Source organism: Rousettus aegyptiacus, unplaced genomic scaffold (assembly GCF_014176215.1).
Source record: "Rousettus aegyptiacus isolate mRouAeg1 unplaced genomic scaffold, mRouAeg1.p scaffold_m13_p_12, whole genome shotgun sequence".
NCBI classification, from domain to species: domain Eukaryota; kingdom Metazoa; phylum Chordata; class Mammalia; order Chiroptera; family Pteropodidae; genus Rousettus; species Rousettus aegyptiacus.
This window is the reverse complement of record NW_023416287.1, coordinates 75,011,516-75,027,532: the sequence shown is the minus strand read 5'-3', so window position 1 is coordinate 75,027,532 and position 16,017 is coordinate 75,011,516. Positions and strand designations below refer to the sequence as shown.

Genomic DNA, 16,017 nt, shown 5'->3' with positions numbered 1-16,017 from the left:
GGGCACTTTATAAATAAATGATCATATTTATCGTTATTAATAAAAGAAGCAGCCCACAATGCTCCAGGAGCCCCAGTCCGCCTCCGTAAATTTGTGAATTGAATATCGGATCTTACCCGGCTCACCACGGCTGCCAATTCTCGCATCTCACTGTTCATGCCAATAAATGCACTCAGAGGTTTCAGCAGTCGTTCCTGAGAACGGGAACAGAAAGCCTCATGTTATCGTATTGCTTGTTTCCTCACTTAAGAAGAGAAACAGGGCACGGATCTTGGTGACACAAATGGTGGCAGATTGCTATGACCTTGAGCCCGATCTCGAGATTTCTCTGGACCCACAATTATGTTTCTGAAATTCGTCTAAATTTTGCCAGTCTGCAAGATGAACGTCACATCTCAGCCACTTACTGAGGGGTCAGGGTTACAGTCGAAGCTGTTCAAGCCAAGTTCGCTGGTTGCTCCTTTGATAGCGTCTGTGAGCAGCCCCCGGAAGTCAATGATTTGGCCCTGAAAGGGAGCAATGGTTATTTACACCATTAAACATGAGGGAAGACTCTGCCTAATAGCTCAGCTCTATTAAACCAAGACACATTTATGTATCCTGGTGTGTAGGGCGAACTTAAAGTTTTAAAAAGAACCTGCACTAATAACAAATAAAGTGATTTCCTCAAGTCAGAGCACTCTAGGAAAAAAAAAAAAAGTTGGAAACAAATTCTTTAGAATGAAGTTGGTTTGAATAAAAGCTCACAAGCATTTTTCAGTTCCTGACATACACCATCTGCTCCATTACATGTCCGTTTCCCCTGTACGGGCTCCTCCTTGTGAAGCGTGCTGTACGGAGAAAGAACTCATTGGCACGAGAGTAACGATAGTTCCTATTTACTGACTAGCGTGGACTTTCACCACTCAGTAGAGTGCCTGGCACAAAACAGATGTGCAAGATACCTTGTGAAGATTATTTCCAATTCTTATAACACTTCCACTAGTCAGGAGTGCTGTCCTAGTTTCATAGATATAGAAGTAAGGCCATATAAGCTATGTGCCCAGGGCCATGCAGCTAACAAGTGACTTCAGGCCAGGATTCAAACTCAGATATCTGTCTTCCATACTCCTTCCTGGTCTCCCCTATAGGCAGAAGGAAAAGGTAAGGATGCATGCAACAAAATAACAATTGCCGTAGTCTGCATTTATTGAGTGTTTATATGCGCTGGGCACTGTACTAAGGCCCTCTGTGTATGAGGGCATTTAAAGCAGCCCTATGATTATCTCCATTTTACAAATGAGAGAGAAAGGTGGCTTGGAGAGATTAAATCATTTGCTCAAGGTTACATAGCTGAGAAGGTCTGAACCACGGTTTGAACCTAGGCAGGCTGACTCCAAAGCCATTGCCTTTAAGAACAACATGGCTTCTAAATTTGCAGTAAGGCTTGGAAACCCTGAACATAGGGACCCTAACACGGCAATGAGAGACACATTTTGGAGATTGGCCCCTGGACATACACCCACATTCAACTTATGAACATTTGAAATACAAGAGAGAAAGCCATCTACATTTTACCTTGTGCAATCCCATTTCTACTAAGAAGAGAATTTATAGCCAGACTCCTTCAAAGGTTTGGTGCTGGGTTAAATAAGTCCCTTCCTTGTGACCTGATCAGAAACATCCATTCATATGAACTTGAGATGTTTACGGGAGAAACTAATGCCACAAAATGGCTAGGCCCAAAAGTGACTGAAAACATGATAAAAATGGTGAAGATGAAAAGGGAAATGTTTCTCCGTGCAAGGCACTGATTCGAATGGTATCATCTCCAGAAATTATTCATATAATTGAGATCCTTACAAGGAGCCAGTTCGGGCCAATGAGACAGAGCCCTCGATTTCCAGCTTGCCCTCCAAACACACACAATCCAAAGTTCAGTTTGGCTGAGAAGAGCTGGCTGGAGGCAAGTCAGCAGGTCTGGAGTTCAAGAACCTGATCAAAGAAAGACGATCCTTAAAGAAATGCAATCCTGGAAGTTTCAAGAGAAACGTGCTGGTGTTGAGGCTGCTTTTCATTTCCAGGAGACATGTTTTAACCTACCTTTGGGCCGTATCCTCCCAATCTTTTTTTTTTTTTTCTGTTCGAGAAACTATTATTTATGAATCAGGACATGAGGTTCGTGATGAAAGGGATAGAACTATCTATCAAGAACAAGATCAACTCTCTATCAACTGAGGTTTCATGCTTTACAGGAAATTGTATTCAAGCTGGAGCCATAATTCCAAGGAGAAAGGTGACACCACTAATTAACAACCACTGACAGTACAGGAACGAATAACTATGAGGCCGCAACTCCTTAAATAATGCAGAACAGTTATGCCGACGTTTATCATTTTAATCACGGAATTTTTAAGCCGGAAGGAACATTCGGCCATCTCTTCCAAATCCCTCAATTTACAAATGAGGCAACAGCTCATCAGAGATGGGGCAGTTCACCGAGTCCATTTATCCAGAAAGAAGATTCAGGAACAGAACCCCAGGGTTCTAATCCTTATCCAGTGCTCTCCCCAGCTCACCTCGCAGCCAACCTTTGATCTTTACTTATTAACTTTCCTGTGTGACAAAAGTAACATTTTTTAATTTTCCTTTTTAAAAAGAAAAAAAAAATTTCCCTTTTCACAATTAGGTTCATGAGTCCCGCTTACTTTGTGTGGACGGACGTGCTCTCCTCCACTGCCTTTGTTGATTCCTGACACGCTTAGGCCAAAGTCCGAGCTCTCCGCGCTGGTGGTGTTGACGGCCTCCTGAAGAGAGAGGAAGACAAGGGGCAGTCGGCGTGGAAAGCAACCTAGAGATGCCGGTTGTTAACTGTCTATCCACCAGCCCGAATTAAATGCTGAAGATCAGCTCTGACGGAGGGAAGCCCATGTGCCATGCGGCCGTTTCGATGCAGTCCCAGCAAGATGAATTAATTATCAGCCTGTGCCATGTGGAAGGAGCTGTCCCTGGAAGCCATGGGCTCCGAGCAGCTTTTCCAGGGGAGGAAACAGTTGTACCTCAACCCATCCCCATTCCTCTGGCTTGACTTTTCTCCCGTGACCAGAGGTGTTGGTGGCCAAGCGTGGCTGAGTTCGGAGAGACAGCAGAGTCAACCGACTCCTGTGGGATTTACCCTGCTGCGCCTCCACTTCCCTGCTGCCTGGGTCTGACAGCAGGGGCCAAACCATCCAGCCTCCCCGAGGGCGAGAGAGTCATTCTGACCAATAGAATTTCGTGATTATTTCTTTCTATCCTGTCAGATATCTTTGACATTAGCTCTTTCCATTCTTTTTCACAACTTCCTTTGGTTCTTTTTTTCTTTAAACCTTATATGTTTTCTCCTAAACTGGAAGGTTTTAGGCACAGATCTCCTAAGTCAGGAGCCATCGTTTTTACCCACCTGCTGAACTCTCGTCTCGCTTCCTATCTCTCCCCTGGAAAGCCCAGTGTGGAAGTTCGGGGTGGGGACCAACCATGTGCACTTTGAAGAAAGCCAACAGTAGACGCGGAGTTCCAGCCACACCTGAGACTGACCCTGGCCTACTTTTAGAAACCTAGGAATGTGCTTTGGGACAGGAAGACCTGTTTAGTACCAGTTGCCTCGAATGGGAGGACTGAACTCTGCAGCAACCAGGTCCTCCTGCTTTGACTGAGCCCAGTGCTCATCCCTCAGGGCCTGTTACCCAGCACTCAGACCAAGGGAAAGGCTGGGGAAGGGAAGAGTCCTGTTCAAATGAGGAAATATTAGGAAGACTAGGGATTTGCCCAGGGTTTTAATGTATCGACCCGGAATAAAATCTACAATTTAATGAAATCACAGTCATTTAAAAAACATAGGTCCTCAAAAAAAAAGTGACTTTTTGTGGAGCTATTTCTGAGTTGCCCACAATTTTACCAACTCCAAGCAAAGCCGCACTGACCTGTTTAGGATGCTCCTTTTGGAGAGGTTTGGCTTCCCCTGGCTTCCCCGCCGTGGTTTTGGACCGTGGCCGCTGCTGACTGATCTTGGGAAGATTTTGACAACTGTTGCTCATCGCCCTAGAGAAGAAAACAAAGACCTTGGAGGAAATCATTCTCACCACTTAGTATGGGGTAACTAAACAACTGTGGAGCACACATAGAGAAATTCTTGAAAAATAGGCAGGTACACCACAATATGGCCCTTCCTTCTGTACTATGCCACCTCCCTACCCCACCTCCCGCCCATTCTGGCCCTGACTGCTCCAGTCTCTACCCACTAGGTTTCTCCAAGACTGGATTAGAGAGCCCACCTCCTCCTGGAGGCCCCAACTCGCTCTTTTCATTTTTCCTTCACATCCCTTGGTTTCAGCCCTTCTGAAATTGCTTTATTTCCCCAAGAACATATTTGCTTTACAAACGTTCTTCCATTTTTTTCTTCCCACCTTTTTTTAAGAGCAGCACTCAGACCAAGGGGAAGGTGAGGGGGAGGAGGGCATCCTCTGTTCAAATTAATGAGCATCAGGAAGCCTAAGGATTTATCCATAGTTCTCATCCAGTGTGCTGGGTGTATTCTGCCTACTTAAAACACCTCCCATCATGCTGCTTACAGTAAATGGCAAAGGGGGCTTATGAAAGGAAAGCAAGCTTACGTCATCTCTGTTGTCAAAGATCATTCGTATTTGTAAAGCAAATTTTCATCAGATATTATGTACTTCAGACAAAGCAAATCAATGGGGCTAGAAGTCAGAATAGTGGCTAACTCTGATGGAGACGGTGGGGTTGGGGGTTGACTGGGGAGGGAGTCTACCGGTAGGCTGCAAGTGGGGGTATTTATGAATATATATGCAACATATCAATACAAAGGTAAAATAAATCTCTTTTTTACATCCTCATAATTAGACGCACGATTCAGTGCTGGAATATTTTTAGATAAGGGATGAAATCGGAGAGAGGCAGGACTTGCTTAAGGGAGGAACACGAATGCCCGCCCTATCAGTTGCTTGGTTCTCTCCATTCTCTTGTTCTTACATGTGAGATGTATTTCTAGAAGATTTTCCCCCCCATGTTCTAAGTGGTCTCGGAGAGCTGCCATTTCACCCCTTATTTCTTTGCAGGAAAGGGAAAGTTGTTCAGCGTGTCTAATACAAATACATAGATAGCCATTTGGCCAGCAAGACCACTCACGCCAACCGTACCACCGGTGTCCACACCTGGCGACCCCAGTGTCGGGCCATGGGTGAGTGTCATGAGCGGAGGACAACCGCCAGTTTCTCAGGTGTCGGTTTTTCATCGGTAAGTGAGGAATCAGAATGTCTATCCCTCAGGCCTTTTGTTGGCACAACAATGAAGTAGCTATGCAACGAGTACCAAGCATTGTTATAAATGCAAACCCTTATGAATAGCATTGATTTAAATGAAGTATATATTTTATATATATGCATATAGTCAAACTTGCCTCAACATCCTTGTGAGGCTGTCGGGGACCTGGGGGTCTATTTTCCTCACTGTGGTTTCCCACTGGAGGCAGCTGGTTCACAGATTCGCTTTAATGTGAACAAAGACGAGTGCTCTAATGTGCAAAGTGATGTGATTCATTTTCAATCAGCTACAGTGATTGTAAAAATCCTTTTTGACGTGGAACCAAATTCGCTCCGCTTTAATTTTAGTCACCAGTCCTAGGTGTGCCCTGCAGATTTCTGCAGAGAAGGTCCAATTCCTCTTTAGAGAGCAAAGACTACTACCGCATTGTTCTAGGGGCCACCCCGCCCCAAGTCTTTCGCTCTTCAAGCTAAACATCCCTGCTAATCCCAGTCATTCCTAGGGTCACCTGCCCTCCAGCTTTGTTTTCATCCTGGTCACCTTTCCTTATTCCACTGCCTTCTGACCAGAAGAGAGTCACCTGCTTTCTGGACACATTTCCACTGACGAGGCCCGAGACCAATCACACCACACTGTCGACTCGCACTGCGTCTGCCGTTAACTCAGCTTTTTAGGTCTCTGATTTTGTAATGGGGAGCTATTTGTTGTGACTCTTTGGTTACAGCTTAAATCTTGCTTTATTAAGTTTCATTTTGTAATTTTGGGTCCATCTCCCAAATTGTCAAGATCTTCTGGTATCCTGATTCTGTCATCCATCACACTAAATAACCTTTTCTCCTTTGGGTCAGCTGCAAATCCCTAAACTGGGAGCTTGCTCTCTGGTGTAAGATGCAAAGAGTTAGGAAAAGGCACTTTCATTTGTTAATAGCCAGTCTCATGACACAACCCCTCATTTCAATAACCATCTCTGAGTATAAAACTGTAAGCAAATACCATTCATTACTTTCCTAGTTATCCTTCCTGACTCTAGCCATTTGCCATCCAACCTTTATGTCTGCCAGGTACAAACATCTACTCAGAGAGGAACTGAAGGAACCCCAAGCTGTCAAGCTCTATCCAAGGAAAGCAAAGCACTTTGAACAACATTCTGCCAGGTGAGGAGTACTGAGGAAATTCCAAGCAGGAATGTGAGGCCGAAAGAGAATCAGAATCCGAATGCATTCACTCCAAAGCCGGCCTCTTAAAATGCTCCCCGCGGTTCCTATTCACAAGCAGTTATTTATTACTAGAGTCTGACCAGCTTTATGGAGACTATGAACAAAAGAATAACACTTTGGTCAAAACAATGAAACTGTTCCTAAAGAATAGCACAAAGCAAAGGTGGCCTCAGGCAGAGTATTATTGTGAGTATTCTCACGAAGCATGCACTGCGCTCCACGGCCATTTTGTATTTGATGCCAAACAGCCCTTCTTAGGCTGCAGACAGAGGACTGGAGTCACAAGTGCAGGGAACTTAGTGGGCAGACGGAACTAACACCTCCTAAGTGACTCATTATGAGTGCAATCTAAGTTTTTCTTTTTCAAGTGCATTCTTAAATTTGGAGAAATTTTGTTCACTGACTGAATGGCTGTATGGCTGCCGCTGGAACCCCACTTCAATCTTACCCTGAAGTTGGGGCTTTATTTTAATAGCAGAATATACAGGCCTTAATGCCCCAGAACTATGCCATCCTTGGGAGCAGCGTCCTTGCTCTCCTGGCTATTTCTGGACAGGCTCCGACTGCAGGGCTATGTGTCAGGAGTGGGAAGAGCAGGATGGGGTGGACACTGGGGCAAGAGTAGAGGGCCTTGTGTCTATTCAGCATGGTCAAGGAACATAGGGCTCCAATCAGATGCGACAAGTCCCAAATGAGATTTGGATTTGAGAAGCTGGAGGAAGGGATATTAAGATGAGTAAGAGAAATAAGAAGAAAAGAAAGACCTGATTATCTTCACATGAGTCAGGACATGTGATCTAGGAATGCACAAAGAAACGGATGCAATTTAAAAGGGGGAAAACAATATTTCTTGCATCCTCACTCTGTGCTGGGAACTTACTATGTGTCAGAAACTTGCTCCAAACTTGTAAGTAGCAGAATCTGGAAAAGAACCTGAGCCTTTTAAACTCTAAGGTCCATACTTTTCATACTACAGTAGCCTAGAAAGATACAGTATCATTTGCAGTAAAACCAGGAGACCCAACAGACAGTGGCCCAAGTTCTAGATATCTTTAACAAGAGGGGAATGCATGGCTGGGCCCACCAAGGTCACGTGACCACAATTTGATATTGCTGGTAGACGGTCATGGAGTCAACACCGGAGAATCTTCTGGAAAGAGTCTCACAAACTCCTAGAGTTGAGTTGATCAAGATGAATTACCATTGACTTTACCTTCTGTTCTTCCCTCCACTTCTTGGTGGTAAATTATTTTCTGCTGTGGCAAAACAGATAATGGGAGGAAAAAGAATTTAATTTTTAAGAGAAAGTGACTTTTCAGGTATGTTTGTTCTTTTACATTGTTCTTAAATTTTTTGCTACAACATTTTGGAATCTAAAGACACTAAACTCAGCTAGAGAGAAGTGAAAGAACCCTGGGCTTCCCAAACATGTCCACATAGAGGAAGACCTTAAAGGCCGGGATATTAAACTTGTTGAAGATTATAGACCTAGTGACAACTCCATTATGGGCTAGCTTTATAGTTACCATTTCATTAGGTTTCCATGAACTTGACTCCATTTGCTGTGCTCTATGGGACACCAGGATGATCGCATGAGTCAGGCAGGGACCATTTACTCTGCCAGTTCACCTTAAAATAAAATAATTGTGTCCAATATCCCAGGATAATGTGATTCCAAGCTAGATCAGAACTAGCAATTCAGAAATCAGATCATGTCAGTAACAGTCCTGGTGGTCCCGCAGTTAGAGTCAGTGTTTTCTTTGCCAAGACCCAGATCCAACAGCTAGCCAAAAACTGCGAGCTCTGAACCCTGCACTGGAAGGGGGCTCAGATAAAATACCTCTCTCTTGGACCCCTTTCCAGCTCTTAGATTCGGCCCTAGCTATTTTTAATTGACGTTCCTCTCGGTTTCCTGGTCCCCACATGAAATGTTAAAGTCTGTGGCTTAACAAGTGCCTTGTAAACAGGACAATGATCTCCCTTGGTTTATAATTACTTCCCCCACTTACAGACTTCTAAGTCAATGTTACTACCAAACATCAGACCCTCACTTTAGATCTTTCCTCCAGCCAGCCTCCTTGACTGCTAACCTATACTGGGTCTTTGCATTAAATTGATCATTATCTGGATTGATGGCTTTCAAAAGCATTTCATTATCTATACATGAGCTATTAGCTTCACCAATACTCATTTTCATGTTATTTTCAGGATAGATAATAGGTCTTCCTAACAAGAAAAGAGTCTTTTATCATTTATCCTCTTCTAACAGCTCTTTCTATCTCTAAAGAAATGAAAGTAATGTAGGTCTTCTGAAAAGTACCTGTGATACACTGGAGTTTTGCGTTCATCGCCCTAAAACATACATTCCTCAAATAAATGCCAACATGACTAAAGGAATGCTCGTGTCCAGATGATCGTATTTAAATTGTCTACACTGGATCTAGGAGAAGCTACACGGTCTTTCTGATCTATTCTTTCAGTACAGGATGAGGGGCACCATCACTTTGAGAATAAAATGAGGAAGAAACATTAATCTTAAAGATGAGATAATGTTTTATTTCTAGAAAATAGCCACGTACCTGTGTCTGATGCCTTTTTGACAATTTTGGGGTATTTCTGAAATTTTACAAAATAATAGCTCTCATATTCCATCAAAATAGTTTCGAGATCAATATTGTCACAAACTTCAAAGCGTCGTAACCCCAGTTTAGTTTCTTGCTCCAAAGCATTGGCTGCATCCATATATCTGGTCGTTTCACAGAAGAAAAAAAAAAACAACAACAACAAAAAATAAACTCTGAGTAAAAAGAATAAAAGCAAACAGGCACTAAAAGTTCAAAGGGACTCAATACAAAGAATAAGCCTGTATCAAATAGTATATTGAAAACTAGAAAACATTATATTCTCCCTATAGAGTATGGAACACCATACATGTTAAATATAACCAACTCCTATCTTTCAAAGCTATTGCTTCTGGAAGATGCATGCTTATCCTAATGATGTCATCATTGTTCAAAATATATTTGGAAATGCTTAAAGGTCAAATAAGTAAGTTAATGAAGAAAATGTCTTACAATTTCCCTTTACTCATTTAACCCGAAATGGGTATTTTCCCAACATAATTACTTCTTTATTCACCAATATTCACTTTAGGTAACATTTGGCAATGGATGAAACCTAAATTCAGCCCCAAAAGGCAAGATTTGCCATCACGAAGGCAATTCAGAAGAATACGTCATAAGCTCTGAAGGAAATTCCTATGACAGGTTGATCGACATCGTTGAGGAAACTTAGTCTAAGAAGATGTCATCTGATTGGATGTATTATTTCTGGCAATTTTTTCATCAGTCACATATTACGCCACTTCTGTCTATAAGTAACACCTTCGTCACAGGTTGTTCACTGTCACTGTTAACTTGTTCCATTGTAAAACTGTCTGACTTAAATGGTGTTAGCAATAAAAAAAAAACAAGGGCCTTGCATCGCAATCCTTTGAAAGAAGAAATATTTTCCAGGTCTTAATTCTTAGTTCTTAACTTCTTTTTTAAAACCAAGGACTCTTTCCCGGAAAATGTGCACATCAGTAAATATGCACAATTTAGCATACAATTTCAGGGGCTCATTCAAGGATCTCAGATGGAGAATTTCTGCTTCGGGTTAGAGTTCTTTCTGTTTGACTTCAATCTAGAAAAGTAAAACGAGAAAACATTCTTTTTTTATTATGCTCTTATTTCTTCCCCAAATTCAGGCCAGTTGGAAGACTGAACTTTCTTAAAAGAGGTTGCCATGTTATTTCCAACGATCTTGCTAATTTTAAAGAATTTGCAAATGTCAATTGACTGTAGTCAGTTAGCTTCTATATTTATTGATGGCTCACCAGGCTTCTAGACAATGTCTTAATCCCCATTTTAGAGAGAGAAAAACTAAATGCACTTTTCATGGATAACCTTTGTTTAGTATGCTAATTTACGGGAAAAGCTAGAAAATACAGGTAAGTCAAAAGAAAATTCCACCACACAGAGACAATGACTGAACATTTTTTTCTATCGTTCCAAACCTTTTTTAATGACTAAATATACATATACTTACATATATGCACTTGTAAAGCAAGAAGAGAATCAGAAGATGGGAACATACACTATAGATTGCTTGTAGTTTTTACTGACATCACATTATATTCTGAACTCTTTCCAGGATCATAGAGTTTTGATTTTAAAAAATGTATGATAGATGCTGGCAGGTCCTGGATTTCCTAAACTAATTGATCAGGGGAACAAAACTGCTTCTGTGTGTTCCTATTACACTGTTTGAGCTTGAATGAGGTCTGAACTTAACAGGGTTGGCAGGAAGGACCACCAGCGGTGCCTAACAAACGGAGCGGAGCGACAGGACTGTGACTTCAGGAAGTGACATAAACAGTAACGAGCAAGGCACAACAGGAGAAACGGGATGCTGTGGACAGGCACTGGGGCCCAAGGAGATCATGTATGTACGATGGGAGCCCACATCCATCACCCTCCACCCTTCCTACTCTGTTCCCCTTTCTAGAATGTCCTTGTTCATCATATCCGCCTATCTATATTCAAGACCAGCTCACAGTGCCTTCTCTTCAAAGCCTACTTTCTCTGATTGCTTTTTCTAATCCACAATAATATATCCTCTTTGCTGAATTCTTAGTATTTTGTTAAAGGCAGGTCTATTTTTCTGACACTGTTATGTCCTTAAAAATACCTATACTGTAGTTCACTTTTCATCTCTATAATCTACTCACAAGTCCCTTTCCCAGCAGGTCTCAGGGAAAATGATCAACTCTAAGTAGAATTTTCATTGATTCACGATGAAAGGGGCCATCTTGTGGCATAAAAGGGAAATGCATGCTTTGCTGCTACACAGTGAACTCCTTAGGCCATAATAGGTAGGTGGCCAAGTTTCCTCCCCCTGTCAGTTATAGAACCGGCTTTGCAAAGAAAAGAGAGTTGAGCATAGGTCATCCAGATAAATGCAATCCCTTTATTTTGAGGGAAGAAAAGTTCAGGATTAAAAACATTATCTGTGTGCACATAGCCAGCTCTGGGGCCCTGGGAACCTCATCGGAAAGGCCTAAATTATCTTCAAACCCAAACAGGAAAAGGAAAGTATTGCATAAGCTGGGTAGTGTTGCTAACATAGTTTTCAAAGGCACCCTGCAAAAAAATATCTAAGTAAATGAGGTAATAAATGTGTCTAGGGTGCAAGGCAGGGACAGGTAGAGGGATTTTTAGGGCAGCGAAGCTGTGCTGTATGATTCTACAGTGGTGGATACGTGACATTATGCATTTGTCAAAACTCTCGGAATTGTACAACACAAGAGTGAACCCTGATGTAAACCGAACTTCGGCTAATAATAATGTACCCATATTGGTTCATCAGTTTTGACGAACATATCACACGAATGTAAGCTGTTAATATTAGGGGAGACTTGGCTGGGCGAGGCGGTTACTTGCATATGGGAACTCTGTACTTCCTGCTCAATTTTTGTGTAAATTGCTCTAAAAAAAATAAAGTCTATTAATTGTTTTGAAAAAGGTGTATCTGGAAAAGTGGAGGTCAGAGAAATAGAGTATTCACCTCTGTAAATATTTGTAACATAACATACCCTTCTTGTGTTAAATAATGCAAAATCAGAATAAGAAGATTTTTTCGTCGTGCTTCTGTTCTCATCTCGCACTGTGAACAAAGAGGAAGATTTAGATGAGACGATAATGAGATATAACATTTCTCTAATAGCAATAAACCCTCGAAGGTAAAAATAAGTTGTCAAAACCAAGAAGCATAACTTAAAGGTTGGAAGGCAGTTTGATGTCTCTCGGGATATATGAAGTTGTTTTCCATTGCTATTTTCTACTTAGAGCTGCCTTCTCAATTAGAAACTGAAGGGATCACGAATTAAATTAGGATTGCACTTTACTAGTTAACTTCTTAAAGCGAATTGGCGTTTTATTGCTTATAAGCCTCCTGTTTGGACCAGGTTAAGGAAAGTGATGATAAAGTTAAATTCGTGAACTGGAAATCAGCTCTGACATCACAGGTGCTCACCTGCTATTACACCTTAAGTGCATGCAGAATCCCACCCAGTCCCTACACAAACATGGAGGTGAGTTTCAATAAACCACTCCAGGGTAACTGCATAACCCAACATTTAGAATAGAGTAACAGAGGCCATAAATGGGATATTCCTGCATAATAATGTCTTTATTTAGACTGGTTGAATTTGTACATTTATTCACAGTGTTGATGTGCTACAGTTAGTTATGTGGTATCTCAAATTATCCTGAAATGTATTCATAAAATACTTTCAGTAATATCTCTCTATTTGAAAATAACTTCTCTAGCATCTTTACCTAAGGAGAACACAGGTAAGAACTGGATAAAAGCAGAAAGGGCCCCTGAGTGGCCCAAATTATGTCAGAAAAGTTATGCACAAACACATGCATGACATATAAAAACTTTTCAGGGATTCATCCAAAGCATTCTAAAAATTAATGTAATAAAATTAAAATATGCATACCATTATTTAAAAAACAAATAGTATTTTAATTTTTTATTTTATGTTGCTTTTTAGACACATAATAGTAAAATACATATGACATAAAATTTCCCATTATAACCATTTTTAAATGTACAGTTTAGATAGTAAGATTAAGTACATTTAAATTATTGTACAACCATCACTACATTTATCTTCAGAACTTTTTTATCTTCTCAAACTGAAACTCTGTATCCATTAAATAATAACTCTCAACCATTGTCCCCTAACCCCTGGCAACCACCATTCCACTTTGTCTCTGAATTTGCCTATGCTAGACACCTCATATAAGTAGACTCCCTTGTGTTTGGCTTATTTCACTCAGCATGATGTCATCAAGGTTCATCTATATAGTAGTATGTATCGAAACGTCTTCCTTTTTAAGGTTGAATAATAACATATTGTAAATTTTTAAAGAAAAAACTAGTCTTCTGCTCCACTCCACTACCCACCCCACCCCTTACTCTCTAGAGGCAACAACTTTAATTTCTTTAGCTGTTTCTTCTGACATTTACCTCCACGTTTCTAAATTTATCACTGTTTCAGATACATGACTGTTAGATTATATCTATTCATTTCCTGATAAGGTAGATGAGGATTGAGCTGTTTTACACACTTCTCACCCTCCCCTCCTGTTACGGGTACATCAATATTCAGTGCTTAGATTATCATGGCCATGTAAATATTGTTCTCTGCTGAGTTAAAAAGTATGGTTACTTTTCCATTTCTGTACATTATTTTTTGAAATGAGTAATTGCCTAATTTTAAAATATTGGTTACTTTTCTATATACCTATTGCTAATTTCCTTTTTTTTTCCCTGTAATGATTCATTTTTGTCTCTTTATTCTATTTTCTGAAAAATTTCCTTGGACTTGTCTTTGAACCATTATACAGAATTTATTTAGACAATAATATTTTTAATTTCCAAGAGTTTCTTCTTATTCTCTGATTGTTCCTTTTCCACAACATCTTATTCTTGTTTTATGAATGCACTATTCTCTTGTGAGTCAACGTCATAATGAAGAGGTTCAATTCAGTTCAATATTTGCTGTTTGAAGGAGCAGGTAAAATGCTAAACTCTTTTGTAAGAATCATCCAAAATGATTCAAATAAAGTTTTGTTGTATAAGGTGATAAGCTTTTATTCAGATTGCTAGAAAACACAGTACATGAAGCAACTTGTGTTTTAAAGAGCTTAAGAAGGAAGTATAGTAAGTACCACTTGTTCAACTGAAATTTATTTTGTTTTCTGCCATTCAAAAGGTAGTTATGGTTTTTAAAAAAAAAAAAAATGAAGAAGCATTTTATTTATCACATCTTTACATACATTTTTTTTGTTGTTAGTTAAATGTTTTGCCCTGAATTAAGTCTAAAATAAAATCGGGGTTCTCAGAAGTCCAAGAGAAAAGGGGATTAAAGGAAAATTATAATAATCCTTGAAGTGATAAAATACATAACATAAAAAGTAGTGACTTAGACTGGGAGAAAACATTTACGAAAGATACATTGGATTAAAAAACTCTTATCCAAAATATACAAATTGCCCTTAAAACTCAACAATAAGAAAATCGACCTAATTCAAAATGGGCAAAAGACATGAGCAGACACCTCATGAAAGAAGATATACGGATGGCAAATAGACACATGAAAAGATGCTCAAAATCACATATTATCAAGGAATGGCAAAAAAAAAAATAACAACAAGACACCACCATATATCAATTGTAGTTGTGAATATCCAAAACACTGACACCACCAAATGCTGGTGCAGATACAGAGCATTCATTGCTAGTGGGAATGCAAAGTGGTACGGCCGCTTTGGAAGACGGTTTGGTGGTTTCTTGTACAACTAAACATCCTCTTACCATATGATCCAGCAATCACACCCTTTGGTACTCACCCAAAAGAGCCTGTATGTTCACAGAGAAACCTGCACACTGATGTTTATAGCAGTTTTATTAATAATTGCCAAAAGCAACCAAGATGCCCTTCAGCAGGTGAATGGATAAATAAACTGTGATACACAATGGGATGTTAATTATCAAGCCATGAAAAGACATAGAAGAACCTTAGATGCATATTACTAAGCGAAGGAAACCAATCTGAAAAGGCTGTATACTACGTGATTCCAACTATATGATATTCTGGAAAATGCAAAACAACGAAGACAGTAAAAAGACCAGCAGTGGCCAGGGGTTGGGGGAGATGGAGGGAGGCAAAGCGCAGAGGATTTTAGGTAATGCTATTCTATATCATACCACAATGGTGGATGCAGTCATCAAAATCTATATAATGTCCAATACCAAAAGTGAACTCTAATGTAAAATACGGACTTTGGGTGATAATGATGTGTCACATCCAGTGCAGGATGTTCACAGTGGGGGGGCTCGTGTGTGTGTGGGAGCAGGGGTCCTGTGGGAATCCTCTGTATTTTCTGCTTGATTTTGCTGTGCACCTAAAACTGCTCTAAAAAATAATATCTATTTTTTGAAAGTAGTGATTGATGTTTAAACAAATATATCAGACCGAATCTATTTAAAAAGTGTCACCTATCAGACCAGTCACCTCAACAGGTCATGTTTTTATTCCATTGCTCAAAACATTTCCAATACTCCTCTATTTAAATTGTCTTCAATGTAGATAAATGACCATAGCCTTGCTCCAGCCCACATTTACAAAAACTAGTATGTGGCCACTGTAGAAAACTGGAATAATTCAAAAAGGCACAGAAAAAAAAAAAACATTTTGCTCACATTCTTTCAGTCTCCTTACAAAACAGGTTTTCCATGTGTTTTGATAACCTGTAGTTTTTCTTTTTTCTTAAAAACGCTTTGTAAATCTTTTCCAAAATCATTCAAAGTTTTTCTAAAACATGACCTTGAATGACAGCAGAGAATGTACCATAACTTAATCAACCCTCTACTATTGGGTAGT

General features: G+C 40.2%; 1 protein-coding gene across 5 annotated transcripts in view; it reads right to left on the bottom strand.

Annotated features, from left to right (window-relative positions):
- Window positions 1-16,017, bottom strand: part of KATNAL2 (katanin catalytic subunit A1 like 2) — a 63,000-nt gene that overhangs the window by 27,811 nt on the left and 19,172 nt on the right. For 3 of the 5 annotated variants that reach the window (XM_016148431.2, XM_036230020.1, XM_036230021.1), the window contains exons 2-8: window positions 12,154-12,224; window positions 9,098-9,264; window positions 7,732-7,774; window positions 3,942-4,059; window positions 2,688-2,786; window positions 408-506; window positions 117-194 (exon numbers count right to left, since the gene is read on the bottom strand). In XM_016148431.2, the coding sequence (XP_016003917.2) occupies window positions 117-194; window positions 408-506; window positions 2,688-2,786; window positions 3,942-4,059; window positions 7,732-7,774; window positions 9,098-9,264; window positions 12,154-12,224 (675 nt within the window). The remainder of the gene's footprint in view (window positions 1-116; window positions 195-407; window positions 507-2,687; window positions 2,787-3,941; window positions 4,060-7,731; window positions 7,775-9,097; window positions 9,265-12,153; window positions 12,225-16,017) is intronic. The other 2 variants (XM_036230018.1, XM_036230019.1) reach the window with 2 other exon arrangements.